General features: G+C 37.8%; 1 protein-coding gene across 1 annotated transcript; it reads right to left on the bottom strand.

Annotated features, from left to right (window-relative positions):
• Positions 1–5,844: 5,844 nt before the first annotated feature.
• LOC118487428 (zinc finger MYM-type protein 1-like) lies at positions 5,845–7,527 on the bottom strand. The gene has a single exon (XM_035984267.1). The coding sequence runs from the start codon at positions 7,525–7,527 to the stop codon at positions 5,845–5,847; it is 1,683 nt and encodes a 560-aa protein (XP_035840160.1).
• Between the last annotated feature and the right edge of the window lie 12,149 nt (positions 7,528–19,676).

The following is a 19,676-nucleotide window of genomic DNA, read 5'->3' as shown; positions in this document are numbered from 1 at the left end:
GACAAAAACTGTCTGCAGTCTGATTTCAGCTGATTTTATGTCTGCAACTGAAGATATGGTCTGAAGGTCTGCAAGCTAAAAATATAATACTGTTTGTTTTATAAACTGGATATCATCTGTATAAGCTGAAAATTATTTAACTATGATACCTATCATAGTTGATAAAAGTCATTTAACATTCAAGTTACATAAAAAAACCATAATAGCACCAAGTATCAATAACCTAAAAAATAATAAAATAAACTCAAAGTACATTGTTTTGCATTAATTCTTGTGCTATTTGATCTCGAAGTTGACTCATAAATTCATGGTCCGCTGAACTTCCATGTCGTGGTACTTCTTCTTCTCTAATTTTCACCACCATCTTGTACATGTTCATCTCCATCTTGAAGGTGTACATTTGGGTGATCATATTCATCAAAAAGGTCATCGCTTAAACCCTCTTTCCGTATAAAATTATAAAGCGCAAAACATGCAACTGTAATATTTCGTTGCATAACCAACGAAAAGGGAGCCATTTTCTTTAATATTGGAAAACGTGCTTTTAATACACCATACGCACGTTCAATAACATTTCTAAGCTTTGCATGTGTGTGGTTGAATTTTTCCTTGTCGTTTAATGCACGATTTCGACGGAAATCTCCAAGCCAATACCTCACATTTCTATATGGTGCCATAAAGCCTCGAGTGTGTGCATAAGCATCATCACATAGATAATATTTATCTGAAAAAAACAATTCAATCTTCAAACTATATAATATAAAAAATAAAGTTGGAATCATAGATATATACCCGAAGGAGGAAATGGAAATGGTGCATTTGCATTTGTTAAAGATTCGGACAATATTCTAGAATCATGTGCCACTCCTTCCCATCCGGCCATGAGAAACGTAAACATCATGTTGAAGTCACATATGGCCAAAACATTTTGATAGCAATCGCCTTTTCCTCTTCCCCTATATAAATGTTGTTTCTCAACTGGGACAATAGCATGTATCAAAGTACCATCAAGTGCACCAATCGCTCCCTATGTAGAATTAAATAGTTACTAATATACGTGGAAGGAAATCACAAAAGTATTTGTATAACGTACCTAAAAACTTTTCGTAATCTCTTATGACGCCCCGAAATATTTGGATTAGGATTAAAAGATGTTGGTACAATAACCTCTTTAGCAAACTCCATCATTCTTGACAATACTTCATGAAAATACTTATGAATTGTTTGTTTCGAGTGTTGAAATCTACGCTTAACAACCGAAAAACGTTGATTGTGACCAAGCATCATCAAAAACATAGCCATTTTTTCTTCAAGGGATACATGTTTACTATCTTTTAGCCAACCTTTTAGTCTAAAATGTGTGCAAAGTCGAACAAAAGAATCACGTGACATACGTAGGAGTTCAATGCATTGCGTATCATTCCCTTGCAACAACTCTAAAGTAAAATGGTGTCCAGACATAACCGAAGTATTATCTCTTTTTCTTTTAAGATGTCCCGGCCAAAAGTATCTAAGATAAAAGAACATCATAATGAGGAGCAATAACCTTTGATTATAATCCATGAGAAACCTGTCAAAAACAAGCAAAAAAAACTCAAAAACTACCATTTTACTTAACACATAATGGTTCAAATTACAATGTCATTCCAAAACAACCAAAAACAAAACACATAATGGTTCAAATTACACCAAACACACATAATGTCATACCAAAACAACCAAAAACAAATACCCATATCCCCCCTACTTGAACATCCCCGGTGTCGTCCCAGTCATCTTAATCCACCCTTTCAACACCTCAGGGTCTGATGGCAATGTCATCCATGCTTGTCTCATGTATGTTGACTGACCAAAGATGTTAAATGCTCCTAAAAACAAGGGATCTATAGGCTCTAACCCAACTGATTTCAACTTCTCATAACATTCATCAATGGATGGTCCTTCCATGTTTTTCACCATATGCTTAAGTGCATCACGCATATCACTAGCCAAGTCATCTAGGGTAATGGAGTTTTCAGATGTTTTAGCCTTTTTCTTGGGACTAACTTCTGAATCATCATTGGGTCGAACACTAGGTCCCTCATTATTGATAGGATCTTCATCACCCATTCAAAAACTTTGTTCATGAGAGTCTCCATCATCATCTTCTACATGAACACTAGCACCTTCTATCTGAAGTGTTTGGATTTGTGGGGATGATGAAACCCCAGATGTTTGGGTGGATGTCCATTGATTACCACCAGTTGCACTAAGGCCTTCAAACACAGCTATGAAAAGGTCAGGATGAGGCAATGGTCGTGTTCTCAATGACATTGCCCTTGGGTGACCCTGCGCCAAATTAATAAGGACTATAAGAAATACTTTTCTATTCTCATTATTCTTATTAATATTAATATAAAACAAGATATTGAATTTTTAAAAATCACACATTCTTAAAGTCATCACATTCTTGAGGCATTAAAGTGAACATATTTGTTTCTGGGTTGTAGAGATTTCCAGTCTTGTTTCTCAAATAGCACCATCCTACATATTTTGATTTCATGGCATCAAAAGCATTTCTAATTTGCTTTTGATTCAAATCAAATCCAAACTCTTCCTTAAGTTTCGCTCCTACCCTACCCCAAGACTTTCTATGCAAGCTTTGTCCATTTCTACCTACTCTCCCTATTTTTTCAAGACATGTTTCTAACATGCATTTGATAGCCTCATGCGTCCATTGTTGTCGACCATCATTAGTTTCCATCTAAAATTCAATCACATACAACTTACAATCGCAGCCATAAAAAACGCAGCCATAATTTACAAAAAAAAACGCAACCATAAGTAACAAAAAACGCAGCCATAACTAACAAAAAAACGCAGCCATAACTTACAAAAAACGCAGCCATAACTAACAAAAAACACAGCCATAACTAACAAAAAACGCAGCCATAACTAACAAAAAACGCAGCCATAATTCAGTCAAGCAAGTCAACACAAAAGAGGTATGCTATGCCTTTTATTTGGTTCTATAATAACCTGGTTCTATCATAAGCTGGATGTAATGATACTATTTATAATTATGGCTATACAAGGAAAAGGAAGTTTGATTCAAGCATGTATTGTTTGAATGGTGAACATACAACAACAATCAGAACATGTAGAAATAAGGGAAACAAGTATGTACTGTACAAAATCGATTCAAACCGAAACCCTAACCCTAGAAAACGATTCAAACCGAAACCCTAACCCTAGAAAACCGCAAACAATCGGAACAATAAACGATTAGATAGATGATAAGACGAACCTGTGAAAGAAGATGGTGGGAGGCGGCGATCTGTGGCGGCGATTTGTGGCGGCGTGAGGAGAAGTGGAGTCTGGGGAGCGTGTCTGTGTCTGGGAGCGTATATGTGAAGAAGATCTGATATTTGTGAAGAGGTGAGACATTTGCTTTTTTTAAGCTAATAAAAGCTCCTTGCAGATCTTCTTTTTTTAAAAAAAACAAACGGTCTTTAAGCCCTTATGTCTGCCCGCCTGCAGACGTAAGCTCCTTGAAGACATGTTAAGCAAAAACAAACAGCCCCAAAGAAATGCCTTATTTGTAAAACGCAATGGCCAGAAAACACAAAAAAATGTCTTATTTCTAAAATGCAATAGCCTAAAAACACAAAATAAAGTATACTTTCTAAAACACTAAGGACTGAAAACAAATAAAAATGTGTTTTACCTAAATCGCAATGCACCAAAAACACAAACAAATGTCTTATTCCTAAAACGCAATGGCCACAAAACACTTAAAATGTCTGTTTCCTAAAACGCAATGGACTGAAAACACATAAAAAAGTGTTTTACCTAAAACGCAATGCACAAAAAACACAAAGAAATTCTTATTTATAAAACGCAATGGCCAGAAAACACTAAAAAATGTCTCATTCTAAAACGCAATTGCCTAAAAAACAAAAGAAAGTGTTCTCTGTAAAACGCAATGGACTGAAAACACCTAAAAATGTGTTTTACCTAAAACGCAATGACTTAAAACACTTCAAAAATGTGTTTTTCTAAAACACAATGGCTTAAAAACACCAAAGAAAGTGTTCTCTCTAAAACGCATTGAACCTGGACAATAGTTTTGTCTGTGCTGTGAATTGTCTGAACCAATGCAGTTTGTGAATTGTCTGAACCAATGCAGCTCAACCCCAGCCAGGAGCTCTGCCCCTTGGACCCTGCTAGGGGCTGCCGCCCCTGGTACCCTGCTACCAGGGGCGCTGCCCCCGGACCCCCCGCCAAGATCGTAAAACGCAATGACTAAATCAAAAACCTAGATAATAAAAATGAAATTAAAGAACTTCTTACATGGATCGAAGTCGGTTTCTTCAACGATTGACGAAATTTGAATGATTGAAACACTTATCAGAGATCGAGTCGAACGGATCGAATGATTATCTTCAAAATCACCGGAAAAAAACGATATTTTGTATGAAATTAAACTGGGTTTTCTTCAAAAAAGCTGAAGAACACGTTGATCGTGTGTTTGAATCATTGATTGGTGACGAAAATCACACTATAATGTAGTGATTATTGAGATAGAAAGTGAAGAAATGGTTGAAGATGATGGGTTTTGAAAATGGTGGGTTTTGATGTTACTGGAAAGAAGAAGGAAGAAGAAGAAAAGGATAAGATTAACTAAAATACCATTCATTTTTATTTTAAATTTTGCCACATGTCCTATTCTTATTGCTTCCTATCCTTCCTAGCCAAAATAATCTTCCTATTTGATCCCCACCCATAAAACAATTTAAAAGTTTCCCAAAGAATTGATTATTAAACAATCTAGAATCAGGTTGGTTATTGATTATGAGCAAGAGATAGAAAGCTTATGGGATGATTATGAGATAACTTACTTGTCTTTTTGTGCTATTCAAACAAATAGTTTTTAATATTTAACTCATGTAATATACGTGACTATAACCAGTGGCGGACCCAGGATTTTTTTTCAATGGGGTCCACTTTTTTTCGGTGTTCAAATTTTTGACAAACAAAAGTAAAAATTTTCGGGTCGTCGTCGTTTGGGTCGGGTCGGGTCGGGTCGGGTCGGGTCGGAATGAGGAACATAATAAAATATAATACCATAACAAAATTATATAATCATTACTCATTAGAAAACACACAATAAACATACTATGTCTTTCGAAACAAAAAAAAATCATTACAAACTTTTAGAGTTGTTCCCGACGAGTTTTCATCTTTTGAAAACGATCCATTACATCGTCGACCGAAACATTGGCAAGAAGGTCTCTTTCGATGTAACAAATGCAACAATCGTTCATATAATCATCACCCATTCGATTACGCAAATCCGTCTTCACATGTTTCATTGACGAAAAACACCTCTCAACACTTGCCGTTGCAACCGGTAGAATTAATGCCAACTTCAATAAACGATAGACCAACGTATACCTCAAATGTTTCTTTGTTTCCAACATCCTCTTTTCAAGATTAGATATCCCATTCACGTTAGCAAACATTCCATCTTTTTTCATAATAATAATGTAGTTGCCTAGCTCAATCATAAGAGATTCTCTTTCTTCATAACTAAAATCAAACGGATAAAACTCGGCCAACCTTGAAATCTTTTGAACATTAAATGCACTAAAGTTATCATCCGGACTCAAACTACCAACACATGTAAGTAATTCGGTGGTTACCTCACTAAAACGGTTGTCAAGCTCTTGTAATTGCATATCTAACACCGTATTGAAATTTTCAACCTCATAATAATGGCGATTGGTGATGTTAGTCTTTTTTCTTTTATGTTTTGGATTAACGTATTCATCTTCCATGTCAACAATTTCAATCTCATTTTTTTCACAAAAAAGATGCCACATCTTTCAAAAGTGAATCAAATCCTTCAAGTCTATATGTTTGAAGTTGTTGCTTCGTTGCATTATCCATTTGAATTGCATTCACTATATCTTGGTCCTTTCTTTGAAGAGCTTGAGACAACAAATTAGTAATCCCCAAAATGCGCTTCATCAAATGTAAATAATATGCAAAATCATATGCCTTCATGTATGTCCAAATACCATTTGCTTGTCTTTGGTGAACATTATTGAAACCGGAATTCCGAATATATTGAAGCACTTCAATAATTGTTGGATATAACTGAACCAAGCGCACAAGTGTCTTATGATGAGAGCTCCAACGTGTATCTCCGGCTCTTGCAATAGATAGTTCTTGATTTAAACCACTCCCTGTTTCAACTTCTTCTCGACCCATTGCTTCTTGTACTTTCTCCTTTTGCTTTTCTCGAATCATATCTACTCGTTTGCAAGATGCACAAACCACATTTGTCAAAGTCGACACCTTATCAAAAAATGTCCAAATTTCATCATGTTTGTTTGCAAGGGCCACAACAACCAGTTGAAGTTGGTGGGCAAAACAATGTATATAGTATGCCGAAGAGTTGTCTTTCAAAATTAAGGCTTTCAAACCATTAAATTCACCGGCCATATTGCTAGCACCATCGTATCCTTGACCTCTAACCCTTGCCAAACTTAAATTATACCGAGAAAATAAATCATCAATACCTGATTTCAGAGATAGTGCTGATGTTTCCATGACATGAACAAGGCCGATAAATCGCTCTTTAATAACCCCATGCTTGTCAACATATCTCAAAACGACTGCCATTTGTTCCTTTTTAGATATATCACGAGACTCATCAACTAATATAGAAAACACATCATCGGCTAGTTCTTCAAAAATCTGTTTTAACACTTCTTGTGCAAAGCAATTACAAATATCTTTCTGAATTTTTGGAGACGTCATTTGGTTATTCCCCGGAGCATTTCCTAATATAACCTTACCAATGGACTCATTCAACTCTCCCAATAGTTTTAAAAATTCCAAGAAATGTCCTTTATAAATTGAACTTTCAGACTCATCATGACCGCGAAACGGTAATGCACCATTCAATAAAGCTTTAGCAAGAATAACTGATGTGCTTAATCGGATTCTATACTCGATTTTGTGTTTTTGGCTAGGTTGACCATGCTTTTGAAAGGCGCTACCAATAGATTGTTTAGGTTTACGCAAATCGTCACATCTTTGAAGTGCTTTATTGTGAAAACTATTCGGCTTACCGTTACCTACATGAATACCCAATCTATCTTTTTTGTTCCAACCATGGTATCCGTCGGTCACAAATGCATCTTTTTGACCACTTTCTTTGAACAAGTAGCAAACCAAGCAAAATACGGCATCTGATTTAACACTATATTCTAACCAACATCCAAATTCCTTGAACCAGTCGGGATTAAATTGTCTTAATCTACCACCAATATCTCGTTTTGGAAAAATATGACCTTGCGGTTGACATGGACCTTTATTCAAATACGCACGTCTAATTTCATCTCTTTGGTTAACGTCATAAGACAAAATTGGTTTTCGTTCGGCGGGATCCCATGGAAGGTCTTCCAAATCAATTCTCATACGAGTACTACTTGAAGAAGATGAGACATGAAACTTTGTTTTCAACGATTCTTGCATAATTTGGCCTATAATTCAAGTATTAAGATGATAATAAGAAATTATATAATTAACACTGTTCTGAGACATGAACTTCTGTAACTAAAGTAAAAAAAATTCATAAACCCTAACTTCTAAATTCAAGTTAGAGAATTCTGTAGATATATAGAAAGATTCATAGCAAAAAAAGTCCTTAAACATAGAAATATATACCAAAATTCTAGTTAAAGATAAAAAAAATTCATAAACCCTAAACCCTAAATTCAAGTTAGAGAATTATGTCGATATATAGAAAGATTCATAGCAAAAAAGTCCTTAAACATAGAGATATATACCAAAATTCTAGTTAAAGATAAAAAAAATTCTTACCAAAATTCACTGGCAGTGAGTGGAGGCGGATGGATAGGGCAGCGATCGGCAGAGAGGGCAGAGGAAGGGGAGCCGTCGGTGGGAGGCCGGAGGCGGAGCCGCGGAGGAGGAGGGAGGCCGGAGGAAGGAGGAAGGTTGAAGGTTTTCTTGAATATTAATGATGTCTGTGCGCAGGAGGGGAAAAGGAGAAACGAGCGTCCTTTTGGTGATCTGATTATAAAATCAAGTTGGGTTGAAAGACTATTAGAATACCCCAATTAAAAATCAAATTAAAAAAAAAAGAAAAAAAACACACAAAAAAACGGAACTTACAGGTATCGAACCGGAACATTTTGGGTGTAAACAAAGGGTATTACCAGTGCACCAGACTCACTCTTAATGTTATGGGGTCCAATTAAATTATTTTATGGGGTCCATAGAAAATTTTACATACCGCTTCTACTACTTTTTTAAAAAAGATTGGGGTCCGGGGACCCCGTTCCGGTTAACGTGGGTCCGCCCCTGACTATAACCTAGTAATAATAATAAAAGAATATTATTAAAATATTATAAAAGGATATTGGATTTAAATATTCCTAAATTTCACCAATTGGCTGATAGCGCTTCCAACTTCCGATTTTTACCACACCACTCCCAACTTTTAATTTATTGGCCGATAGCACTCCCAAACTAACCTAGTTTGCTGACATCACCTGACATGTCACCCAACTAGTGCCACATCAGCTGCCACGTCATTAAAAAAAGCCAAGTCAGAAGCCATATCAGCTATCACATCATCAAAAAAGTCAAGTCAGATGCCACGTCAGCTGACACCACAGTTGCCACGTCATAAAAAAATCTATGTCAAATGCCATGTCAACACACAAATGCCACATCAGTAAAAAAGACTAACTGAGTTAAGGTTCAGTTAGTTTGGTAGTGTTATTGGCTAATGAGGAAGGTTAACGTACATTACAGCTTAACGTACATCACGTACGACAGGTAATTACGCACGTTCATTTTAAAATCACGCACGTTATAACTCAAAGATTCAAAATCACGCATGTTGAAACACAATAATCACGCATATTGAAAACATTAATTACGCATGTTATAGAACAAATCACGCACGTTGTTGTACGTGAAGTACGTTAAGCCGTAATGTACGATATACTTTTTCATTGGCTAATAAGTCAAAACTGTGAATGTTGTGGTACAAATTGAAAGTTGAAAGTGCTATCAGCAAATTGGTGAAAGTTTGGGTTATTTAAATTCAATATCTCTAATAAAAAATAAATGTGTTAAAAAGGTATATTAAAATTTTGAAAAAAGGCATGTAATAATATTTAAAATGATAAATAGTTAAAGAAAAAACAAATAATAGGTTGGTTGGTATAGAAAAGGATATTGTATTCTTAGTTTGAATATGATCTCACTGTTTTTGTATAATGTAGTGATCAGATCAGATGTGATTTTCCAATATCTTGTCTACTATTTTGCATGTTTTAGAATTATTTAACATTCATCGAGATAAATTACGGTCTAAAAAGTATGAAATAGTCATCATTTATTTATTACTAGGTTATAACCCCGTGTATTATACGGGTTAAATAAATGAATTTTTTATATCAAATAATAAAACATTATCTTTTTAAAAGCCTTCTTTATTGCACGGGTTGAAGAAAATATAATTTTATATATTAAATAATAAAATAAGTTATATCTATAAGAACCATATGTATTGTATGGGTTGAATAAATGTAATATTATTTACCAAATAATAAAAAAAATTATATCTTTAAAACCATTGTATTACACGGGTTGAATAAATGTAATATTGTTTACCAAATAATAAAAAAAGTTATATTTTTAAAAACCCCGATGTATACATGGGTTGAACAAATATGATTTTATATACCAAATAATAATAGAAATATATTTAAAAAAACTAACCGATTTTTTTTATATTTAAAGTAGGATAAGATTGAATATTAATCTGAACTAACGAATTTTTTTATATTTAAAGTAGGATAAGATTGAATATTAATCTTTATTTATTTAGTTAATATAAGATTGAAAAATCATATGATTGAATAGGTTGGAGGTTGTATGATGATAAATCGGTTAACCGTACTAAATGATAAAGATAATAATGATTGTTGAACAAATTAATTAATCGAATTTACCAGAAACATTTGTGATGTTAGGTGGATTTTTTTTAATTATTTGAAAGTTAATATCAACTTTGGAATTCGCATGAATTCTTATTAGATTTGATTAAATATTATTGATAATAAAAATTTGTATTAGATTAGATTTTAGATTTGATTAAATATTATTAATAATAAAAATTTGTATTAGTTTAGATGAAATATTATTATTATTACTATTATTAATAATTTTAATCAATTAAATGAGAGAATGACAAAAACAAGTTTCTTTTATTATATAGTATAGATAGATTTTATCTTAAATTAAAACATTAAGAATTAATTCGAAAGATAAGTTTGGGTACTTTTTTTTTTTTCTGAACTAATTAGACGATCCCTATACCCATGGTTAAGCTAATAATTATTATGCATTTGTAACAAAGCATAAGAATAGTTTTTTCCTCTAGTTTCTTATACCATATATTCATGTTAAAATAAACCTATACTGTCACACTCTGGCTTTGCGGAAACGTGGTTTATTTTGGTGTGACTTCTTAATATCATAGCTTAATCATAACAAAGCTATATGAAATAAAAACCATGCAAGATCATCCATCAAATTAAGTTTTACAACATAAGTAACATAACATTGTCTTACGGCGTTGACTCATGCAACGAACATTACCACCTAACAACATAAAACATTGTTTAAAAGACACAACACCAACAAGAAATAAACACAGTTTAAGAACTGTGACTCGTCCAGGAAAAAGTCACATCCCTTAAACTTGGATGACCTCGAACTCTTATGCAGCGGGAAAACGTAACATACCGCGCCAGATCTTTAGTTCCCTGAAATACATGTAAGTTTGGAAAAATCAACAATAATGTTGAGCGAGTTCATGTGTAAGTGAGTAATAAAAACCTTTGTATGTACAAAATCCTGGTATGTAGCAAATAAGGAAAAAGAGATCACCAATGGTTTGCAAGGCCATTGATATGTGTGAAGTGCAAGTAGGAAGACTCAAACCTAGCGGATTTATGCGTTGGGCACAAAGTCACCCCGAGGTCCGTTATGCTGGGCCTGGGGCTGTGCTCGCTACACCCAGATAGATCTACCGCTACTGTCCCTCGGTCCTACAATGAGGATTAATGGCCTCAAGTTGCGCCTACCCACTCACATGATCTAAGTAGTAACTCTCCTTACGCTAACCATACCATGTAAAAAGTATTCGTAATCATAGTAACATGTATTTCACCCCCGCAGTTTAGAAAACTGAAAACAGTTAAGAGAAAAGGGGGACATGAACTCACTGAAGTGCGTCTCTATCAAGTAAATCTCCTGATCAGTCAGCTGTGCGACGACCTACACGTACTAGATCTATTAAACGGACGGCCGTGCCTTAGCTTAAGGTTTAATGTCTTTGGGAAATAGTTAGACAACTATTTCGTAATTACACTTGGCAAATATTTGGTAGATATTTTCCTTCCCAAGGATGGGGGATTTAATACATGTGCATTTGTGTATCTTCGGAATATATTATTAAGTCTCACTTAATATATATTTTATTTCTAACTCCAAAATATAAGTATTTTTTCCAAAAATATTATATTTAATTACATATAATTTTCCAAAATAATATCCTTGTCAAAATACGCGTTCATTAATATTTTCTGAAAATACGTAAGTTACGGATAAAGATCGGGTGGTAATAACTATACCGTTGTAACTTAAATATTTATCGTAAAGGCGTTCGTATTATTTTGGAACCGTTAACATTGGTTAATATTATTTTTACCCTAAAAATAATATTTACGTAGTTCACAAAATAATCATAAAAATCTCACAAGTGTTGTTATGAAAAATATATATACTAAATATATATTTATCAAGTTTTATTTTGTGAAAATCCCACCTTCGATATTTAGAAATTTTGTAAATAAAATCATGGCGAAATTTACATCTTTGAAAACAAGTTAAAAATGTATTTATAACACTTGTGGTGAAAATATTTTCCAAGTGTTAAGTTTTTGGAAAAATTTCGCCAGATTTTCCCCTGTAACTGGAGGTGGCCACGCTCTCAAGCGTATCATTTTCTTTTAAAATTCAAGCCAACAATTTTCTCATTCACAATAACAATTTCCAATCCATCAAACTAGTCAAAATAGTTATAAATCGCAAAAATACATGAACTTGTGGTTTGTCCAAATTACGTAGTGACTTCCCATTATTTTAGTGGATCTTTGTATAAATCAATCCGGTTTCTTAAAAGTCTCGTTTTTAAAGAAGTTACATCTTTACAACTTCTTGTCAACGTTTATAAAAATAGTTCTTTTGTCGAAACTTTGTGTTACACAAGTGTTTACACACTTGTGTGTTTACAAAAATCACTCTTGTTCGTGTAAGATCTGGTTTTAAAAGTATGTTTTCTTTTGACACTTGGTCCTTTGAAAATACCATTTGTAGATCCGTAGATCTACTAGTTTTGAACACTATTTCATAAGTAAAATCGTTTTTACACAAGTTCATGCTTAGTAAGTGGTAGTGTTCATCATTTAACCCCCTTTTATACTTAAACACATACTATGTCATGTTTCATGAACATGACTAATCCGGGTTAGATGATGATCCGAGCTACCACAACATAGATCGGCACTAAATAATCACCACAAAACAAGTCTTACAAGTTTTACACAATTTCATAGCTTTTATCCAACATAATCATCATTTTAGTAAACTTTTAGCATGTCTTCTTGTATGTTCATAAATTTTAACCGACGAAGTTTGTTTTAACCACTTTAGAATAGATCAAGAGTGTGTTTAAAGTCACTTACTACTAGCTCGAGGCTAGGGAAGAAACTAGTCGAAGATTGGGTGGATAAAAGCAATGAGGTGAGGTCCTTCACGATCCGAATGCACCGAGCTTCCTTGTATGAGATCCTTAACCCTTGTGTGTACTTGGAATAGCTTGATCAAGACTCGAAAATGGATGGATGGTTGTGGGTGTGTTCGGCCGAGAGCTCCAAGGAGAGGGAGAGAGAGTGATGTTGTGATGTTGAGTGTGTGAAGGTTATGATGGTTAAGATCACATACTTATAGACAACTTCATGATCATTAACCAAGGGTTACTATGTTCCCTTGATATTAGGCATGTTTGATTTAATTAATCAACAAAGTACAATGCGGGGGGGGGGGGGTCACATAGTGACCGAACTCGGTTAGGGGGGGGGGGGTTATCCGGTTAGAATTCAACTAATAGTTAGGATAAAGTTAAGTTAAGTTGGAGGTTAACTCGGTTACTAGCGTGTTATGCATTATAGCGGGTGTTAGGGTATTCGGGGACACTAACTGGTTCAGAAAAAGAGAAACAATGTGGTTGGCAATATTTTTATGTTCCGGGTAAAGTCCGGTTGTTCGGTTGGATAGTGATCCGTTAAAGTGCTTAACAAAGCTTTAAAGTGTCGTTATTACTATTTTTAGTGACACAACTTATTCCTGACACTTTGGAAAGTGTCTAGTAATATTTTTTTCATGTTTTGGCACTTTATTAGTTAGCTAAATGCTGAATTTTTATTTAAAGTGCTGAATTTTGTACTTAGAGTACGTTTTAGGCATATCCGGTCACTGTAACTTATGCCTAGTGACGCAGTTCTACAACCCTCGAATCCCTACACTCACTACTAGTGTAGCAAACTATCTCGGGCTCATACAGGCCTTAGAGGCAGTGTCTGCCTGATGCTGGCTATATCAGCATGTTAAATGGGTTATCCATTTATTGGGCTACTGTGCTTTTGTGCATCATGTTTGTCACTAAAGTTCTGTATGTAAATAATGGAGTGACAACAAATAAAGTATGATGCAAGCATGTACATGTATCAGTATTCAAGTAGCAGTTTATCCACAATTTCAAGCAAGCACAGTAATTAAGCAGTAATTAATTATTAGTTAAGTCGTACGGATACCTGATTTAGTGAGGGTTGTCACATTCTCCCCCCGTTAGAAAAATTTCGTCCCGAAATTTTAAGTTCTGCTTCTAGTAGCAGGGTTCTTGGGAAATAAGTGGGGGTATTTCTCTTTCATTCGGTCCTCACGCTCCCAGGTGTATTCAGGACCATGTCTGGCATTCCAACGAACCTTGACGAGCTTGACACTGCTCCAGCGGGTTTTGTTCACTTTCCAATCCGTAACCTCAACAGGTTCTTCAACAAAATGGAGCGTGTCGTCGATATGGATTTCGTCGGTGGGAATGACAACGGTACCTTGAGTTGGACTTTTCTTCAAATTTGATACATGAAATGTATCGTGAACACCTATTCAGTTCAGCAGGTAAGTCCAGCTTGTATGCTACTAGCCCAATTCTTTTCAAAATTCTGAACGGACCAATATACCGCGGATTCAACTTTCCACGCTTCCCGAAGCGTGCCACACCCTTCCAGGTTGATACCTTTAACAAAACCATATCACCTACCTCAAACTCTAGAGGTTTCCTTCTTTGGTCCGCGTAACATTTCTGACGATCACGAGCCGCCTTGATGCGATCTCAGATCTGGGCAATCTTATCTGTGGTTTCCTGGACCATATCAGGACCAACCAATTGTCTATCACCTGCATCAGACCAACAAAGCGGTGATCTGCACTTGCGGCCATATAGAGCTTCAAATGGCGCGACACCAATACTGGTGTGGTAGCTGTTGTGGTATGAAAACTCGACCAATGGCAAATGCTTATCCCAGCTACCGCCCAAATACATAACACATGCTCTCAGCATATCTTCCAAAGTCTGAATAGTCCGCTCGCTTTGACCGTCGGTCTGTGGGTGAAATGCAGTTCTTAGATTCAATTGTGAGCCAAAAGCTTCTTGGAAGGATTGCCAAATCCTTGATACGAACCTTCCGTCTCTATCAGAGATGATCGAGAGAGGTACTCCATGGCGTGTAACGATTTCTCTCATGTAAATTTCGGCCAACTTGCTCGTATTATCCTTCTCTCTGATAGGTAAGAAGTGCGCGGACTTTGTTAATCGGTCCACTATTACCCAAATAGTGTCGTGACCTCTTGGCGTTCTTGGCAACTTTGTAATAAAATCCATTGAAGATTTGTTCCCATTTCCACTTGGGAATCTCGGGTTGTTGCAGAAGTCCTGAAGGCTTCTGGTATTCCGCTTTTACTTTAGCGCACGTCAAACATTTGCTCACATAAATAGCAACATCGCCTTTCATCCTAGGCCACCAATAGTAATCTTTAAGATCTTGGTACATCTTATCCGCTCCTGGATGGATAGAGTACCGTGATTTGTGTGCCTCATCAAAAATAACTTTCCTCATCCCACCAAACAGAGGAACCCAAATCCTTTTCTCAAAGCATAACGTTCCTTCCTCGTTTGGTACCAATTGCTTCTCCATCCCACGGAGATATTCTTCTTCAAGGTTTCTTTCCTTAAGAGCTTCTTTCTGCGCGGCATGAATGCGCAAGGAAAGATCTGTTTGGATAATCATCTCTAAAGCCCTAACCCTTATGGGCTTGATCCTTTCTTGTCGACTTAGGGCGTCGGCGACCACATTCACCTTCCCTGGATGATACTTAATTTCGCAGTCGTAGTCGTTTAACAGCTCGACCCAACGTCTTTGTCTCATATTTAGCTCTTTCTGGTTGAATATGTGTTGCAGGCTTTTATGATCTGTAAAAATTGTACACTTTGTACCATATAGGTAGTGTCTCCAGATCTTTAAAGCAAATATTACTGCGCCGAGTTCCAAGTCATGTGTGGTATAGTTCTTTTCGTGTACCTTCAGTTGACGCGATGCGTAAGCTATAACTTTCTGGCGTTGCATCAACACGCAACCCAATCCTTGACGCGAGGCGTCACAGTATACCACGAAATCATCTGTACCTTCCGGTAGTGCTAAGATTGGCGCATTGCAGAGCTTATCTTTCAATAGCTGGAACGCTTCTTCCTGTTTGATTCCCCAATCAAACTTCTTATCTTTTTGTGTGAGGAGCGTCAATGGTTGAGCTATCTTTGAAAAATCCTCAATGAACCTCCGATAGTAGCCAGCCAAACCCAAGAATTGTCGAATCTCGGTTGGCGTCTTTGGCGTCTCCCAATTCTTGATCGCCTCGATCTTGGTTGGATCCACATGAATTCCATCTCCATTTACCACATGTCCAAGGAATTGGACTTCGCGTAGCCAAAACTCGCACTTAGAGAATTTGGCATACAACTGTTCTTTCTTCAGCAGCTCCAAAATAGCTCTTAGATGCTGTTCGTGCTCAGCCTTTGTCTTTGAGTAAATCAAAATGTCGTCGATAAACACAATCATGAACCTATCCAAATACGGCTTGCAAACTCTGTTCATTAGGTCCATGAAAACTGCAGGCGCGTTTGTCAACCCAAACGGCATAACTAGGAACTCGTAGTGTCCATAACGAGTTCTGAAGGCTGTCTTAGGGATACTCTCCTCTTGTATCCTTAACTGATGGTATCCAGATCGCAAATCGATCTTTGAATAAAAGCTTGAACCTTGGAGTTGATCGAATAAATCATCAATTCTTGGCAGAGGATATCTATTCTTGATCGTCAACTTATTCAACTCCCGGTAGTCGATACACATTCGAAAACTACCATCCTTCTTCTTGACAAACAGGACCGGAGCTCCCCAAGGCGAGAAGCTTGGTTGGATAAATCCCTTGTCTAACAACTCCTGAAGTTGTGTCGACAGTTCTTGCATCTCAGACGGGGCAAGTCGATATGGTGCCTTAGCCACAGGCGCGACGCCTGGAACTAAGTCGATATGGAATTCCACTTGCCTCTGAGGTGGCAATCCAGACAAGTCTTCTGGGAAGACTTCTGGATATTCCCTCGCAACAGGGATGTCATCGATTTTCGGCTCAGCAGCTTTCTTATCTACAATGTGTGCCAGGAAGGCAGCACATCCCTTTTGCAAACACTTTCGCGCTTTCAGGCAGCTGATAATCCTTAAAGGCGTATCACGCTTCTCTCCATGAACCACAATTGTTTCACCATCTTCGGTCGGGATGCGAACGACCTTTTCGTGACAAACAATCTCAGCCTTGTTGCTCGATAACCAATCCATTCCTACCACCACTTCGAAGCTTCCCAGCTGGACTGGTAGTAGATCCAAAGCAAACTCACGCTCTCCCAATTTGATTACACAACCTCTGACAACTTCATTGGCTTCTACCAACTTTCCATTAGCCAATTCGATCGAGTAGGGAATATCTAACTTACTAGCGGCTAACCCAAGCATATTCTTAAACTCTAATGATACGAAGCTATAATCGGCTCCAGTATCAAATAAAACGGATGCAAAGCGTTGGTTTACAGGGAACGTACCAGTAACGACATTGGGATCCTGGCGCGCTTCCCTTGCTTCGATATTGAAGACTCTCCCACGGGCTTGGTTCAATTCTGGGCAGTTCCGCTTATAATGCCCAATGTCACCGCAGTTAAAGCATCCTGGTCTTTGCCCGTTTCCACCTCCATTTCCAGCTTGATTGTTGTTGTTCTGATTACGGTTCACATTACCAGCCTGATTCGCATTGTTGCCACGATTCCCATTACCTCCATTGTTTCCTTGTGGGCGATTTCCATTTCCACCCCGGTTATTGTTTCTATTTCCAAATCCTCCTTGGCCTCCCCGGCCAACAGTAGCCCAACAAGAATCCCTTGAGTGGCCCGTTTTTCCGCAAGCTTCACATACTTTTAAACCACATCGGCCTGAGTGGTGACGCTGGCAGGTGTTGCACTTGGGCTGGGTACCCATATACCCTTTTCCTTTCCTGCCAGTACCAGCTGTAACTTGAGCTGGCGTGCTTGACTCTCCTTTCTTAACAACCCCACTTGTGCCTTGCTTGAAGTTTGAGAACTTTCTTTTGTTACCTCCGGACGACTCGACATGAGTCTCTTTCTTCTTTGGTTCATCATCAGAAAACTTGTTTAGGCGGATAGCCTCCTCAGTGAGAGCCACGCTCAGATCAATTGCCTCAGTAATTGTCGCAGGCTTGGATGAGGTCACCATACTTATGATTTGAGGAACTAAACCCCAAATGAAGCGCTCAATCCGCTTGAACTCCGGAGTGACCATATAAGGTACCACATGAGATAAGTCGTGAAACCTCTGAACATACTCTGCGATTTTAGGACCTTCCATCTTCAGATGCCAAAATTCAGTTTCCAACTTTTGAATTTCAGCGCGAGAGCAATACTTTCTACGCATAAGCTCTTTCAGCTCGTTCCATGTCATTGCGTATGCAGCAGCTTCTCTAAGAGTCTGCACTTGCAAATTCCACCAGGACAGGGCTCTATCCAAGAATAGCCCAGAAATGTAGGTGACTTGCTGGTCTGGAGCACACTTGCTCATGCGGAGAACTGATTCTGTCTTCTCGGCCCAACGAACAAAAGCGACAGCACCTCCGGTGCCATCAAAGTTGACAGGTTTGCAGTCTAGGAACTGCTTGTAGGTGCACCCATGAGGTGGATTGTTGTTGCCAGTATTGCCAGAATTACTTCCACTAGTCCCTCCTTGTGAGGCGGCGCACTATGCGATGGCAGCAGCGATGACTTGCTGAAGCTCTGCCTCATTGGTAGGCATTGGCGTTTGACGTCTCGGCGGCATCTTCTAAACAATGTGTTCGCGTTGGTCAGGCCATAATCAAGCGTACGTATATAATGATAGTAATAATACATAACATCTCATGTTATAAATAGACTAATCACATAACATCCCATGTTACAATTATATCAATCAAACAACATCCCATGTTAATCACACAACATCCCATGTTATAAAACATAAATAATCAATCAAAACATCACATATGATGAGAATACTGCGATTGCATTGCCATGAATCGAGACCACTTGGTAAAGTGTACAAGTACATAATAGTGTCATACATCATCAACGACTAAGGGCTACATCACCCCAGTCCAAAACTATATCAAATCAGTGTCAATACATCCATATACATGTCAACAAAAGTCAGAATCAGTGTGCAGTCTCCAAAAAGCTGTGCGGTCAGAGCAATCGCCGTCTTCTCACCAAAGTCCACCCGTGCTGTACTAAAGAGCTTTATATTGATGGCGGTGGAGGAGGGGGGAAATGGGAATAGAACAAACGACGCAAATGGAGCCAGTCCTCCTCCATGGCTCTCTGGGAACGCAACCAGGAAGCCATCTGCTGCTCTAGTGCCAAAAGGCGTGCAGCAGAGTCCGGTGGCAACGGTCGAGAGGGCTGCGAAGAAGCAGGGTGGATCTGACCCTGACACTGGCACGACAGTGGCTGGGCTCTCTCGAGCTCCTGTATACGCCATGTGAGCGCCTTCTGCTGGACAACAAACGAAATAAGAACGTCCTCAATAGAATACCCCATATGGAAAGGATGGTAGGGGTCGGATGGCGGCATAATAGGTGGTGACGTCCAGAGAAATTGCTCACTGGCTGGATCGAATGGTGGCACAGAGAATGGAGGAACAGGGGGAATAGCAGTAGAAAACTGTGGTACAACTGGAATAGATGTCGGCACATGTCCAAAGGGATGAGCCGAGGAACCCTCTCCAGGTCGCGCTAGGGGTGTGAACTGAGCGAACGAAGAAGGGAAAACCATGTGACGTGCGTCGGTGGTATGTGGGGAAAAGGTGGGAGCTCATCAT

Source organism: Helianthus annuus, chromosome 15 (assembly GCF_002127325.2).
Source record: "Helianthus annuus cultivar XRQ/B chromosome 15, HanXRQr2.0-SUNRISE, whole genome shotgun sequence".
NCBI classification, from domain to species: Eukaryota; Viridiplantae; Streptophyta; class Magnoliopsida; order Asterales; family Asteraceae; genus Helianthus; species Helianthus annuus.
The sequence above is the reverse complement of the archived record's forward strand: the minus strand, read 5'-3'. Positions and strand labels throughout refer to the sequence as shown.

Excerpts from the sequence above, each read along its gene's own strand:
- LOC118487428 (XM_035984267.1), bottom strand. The coding sequence starts at position 7,527 with ATGCAAGAATCGTTGAAAACAAAGTTTCATGTCTCATCTTCTTCAAGT.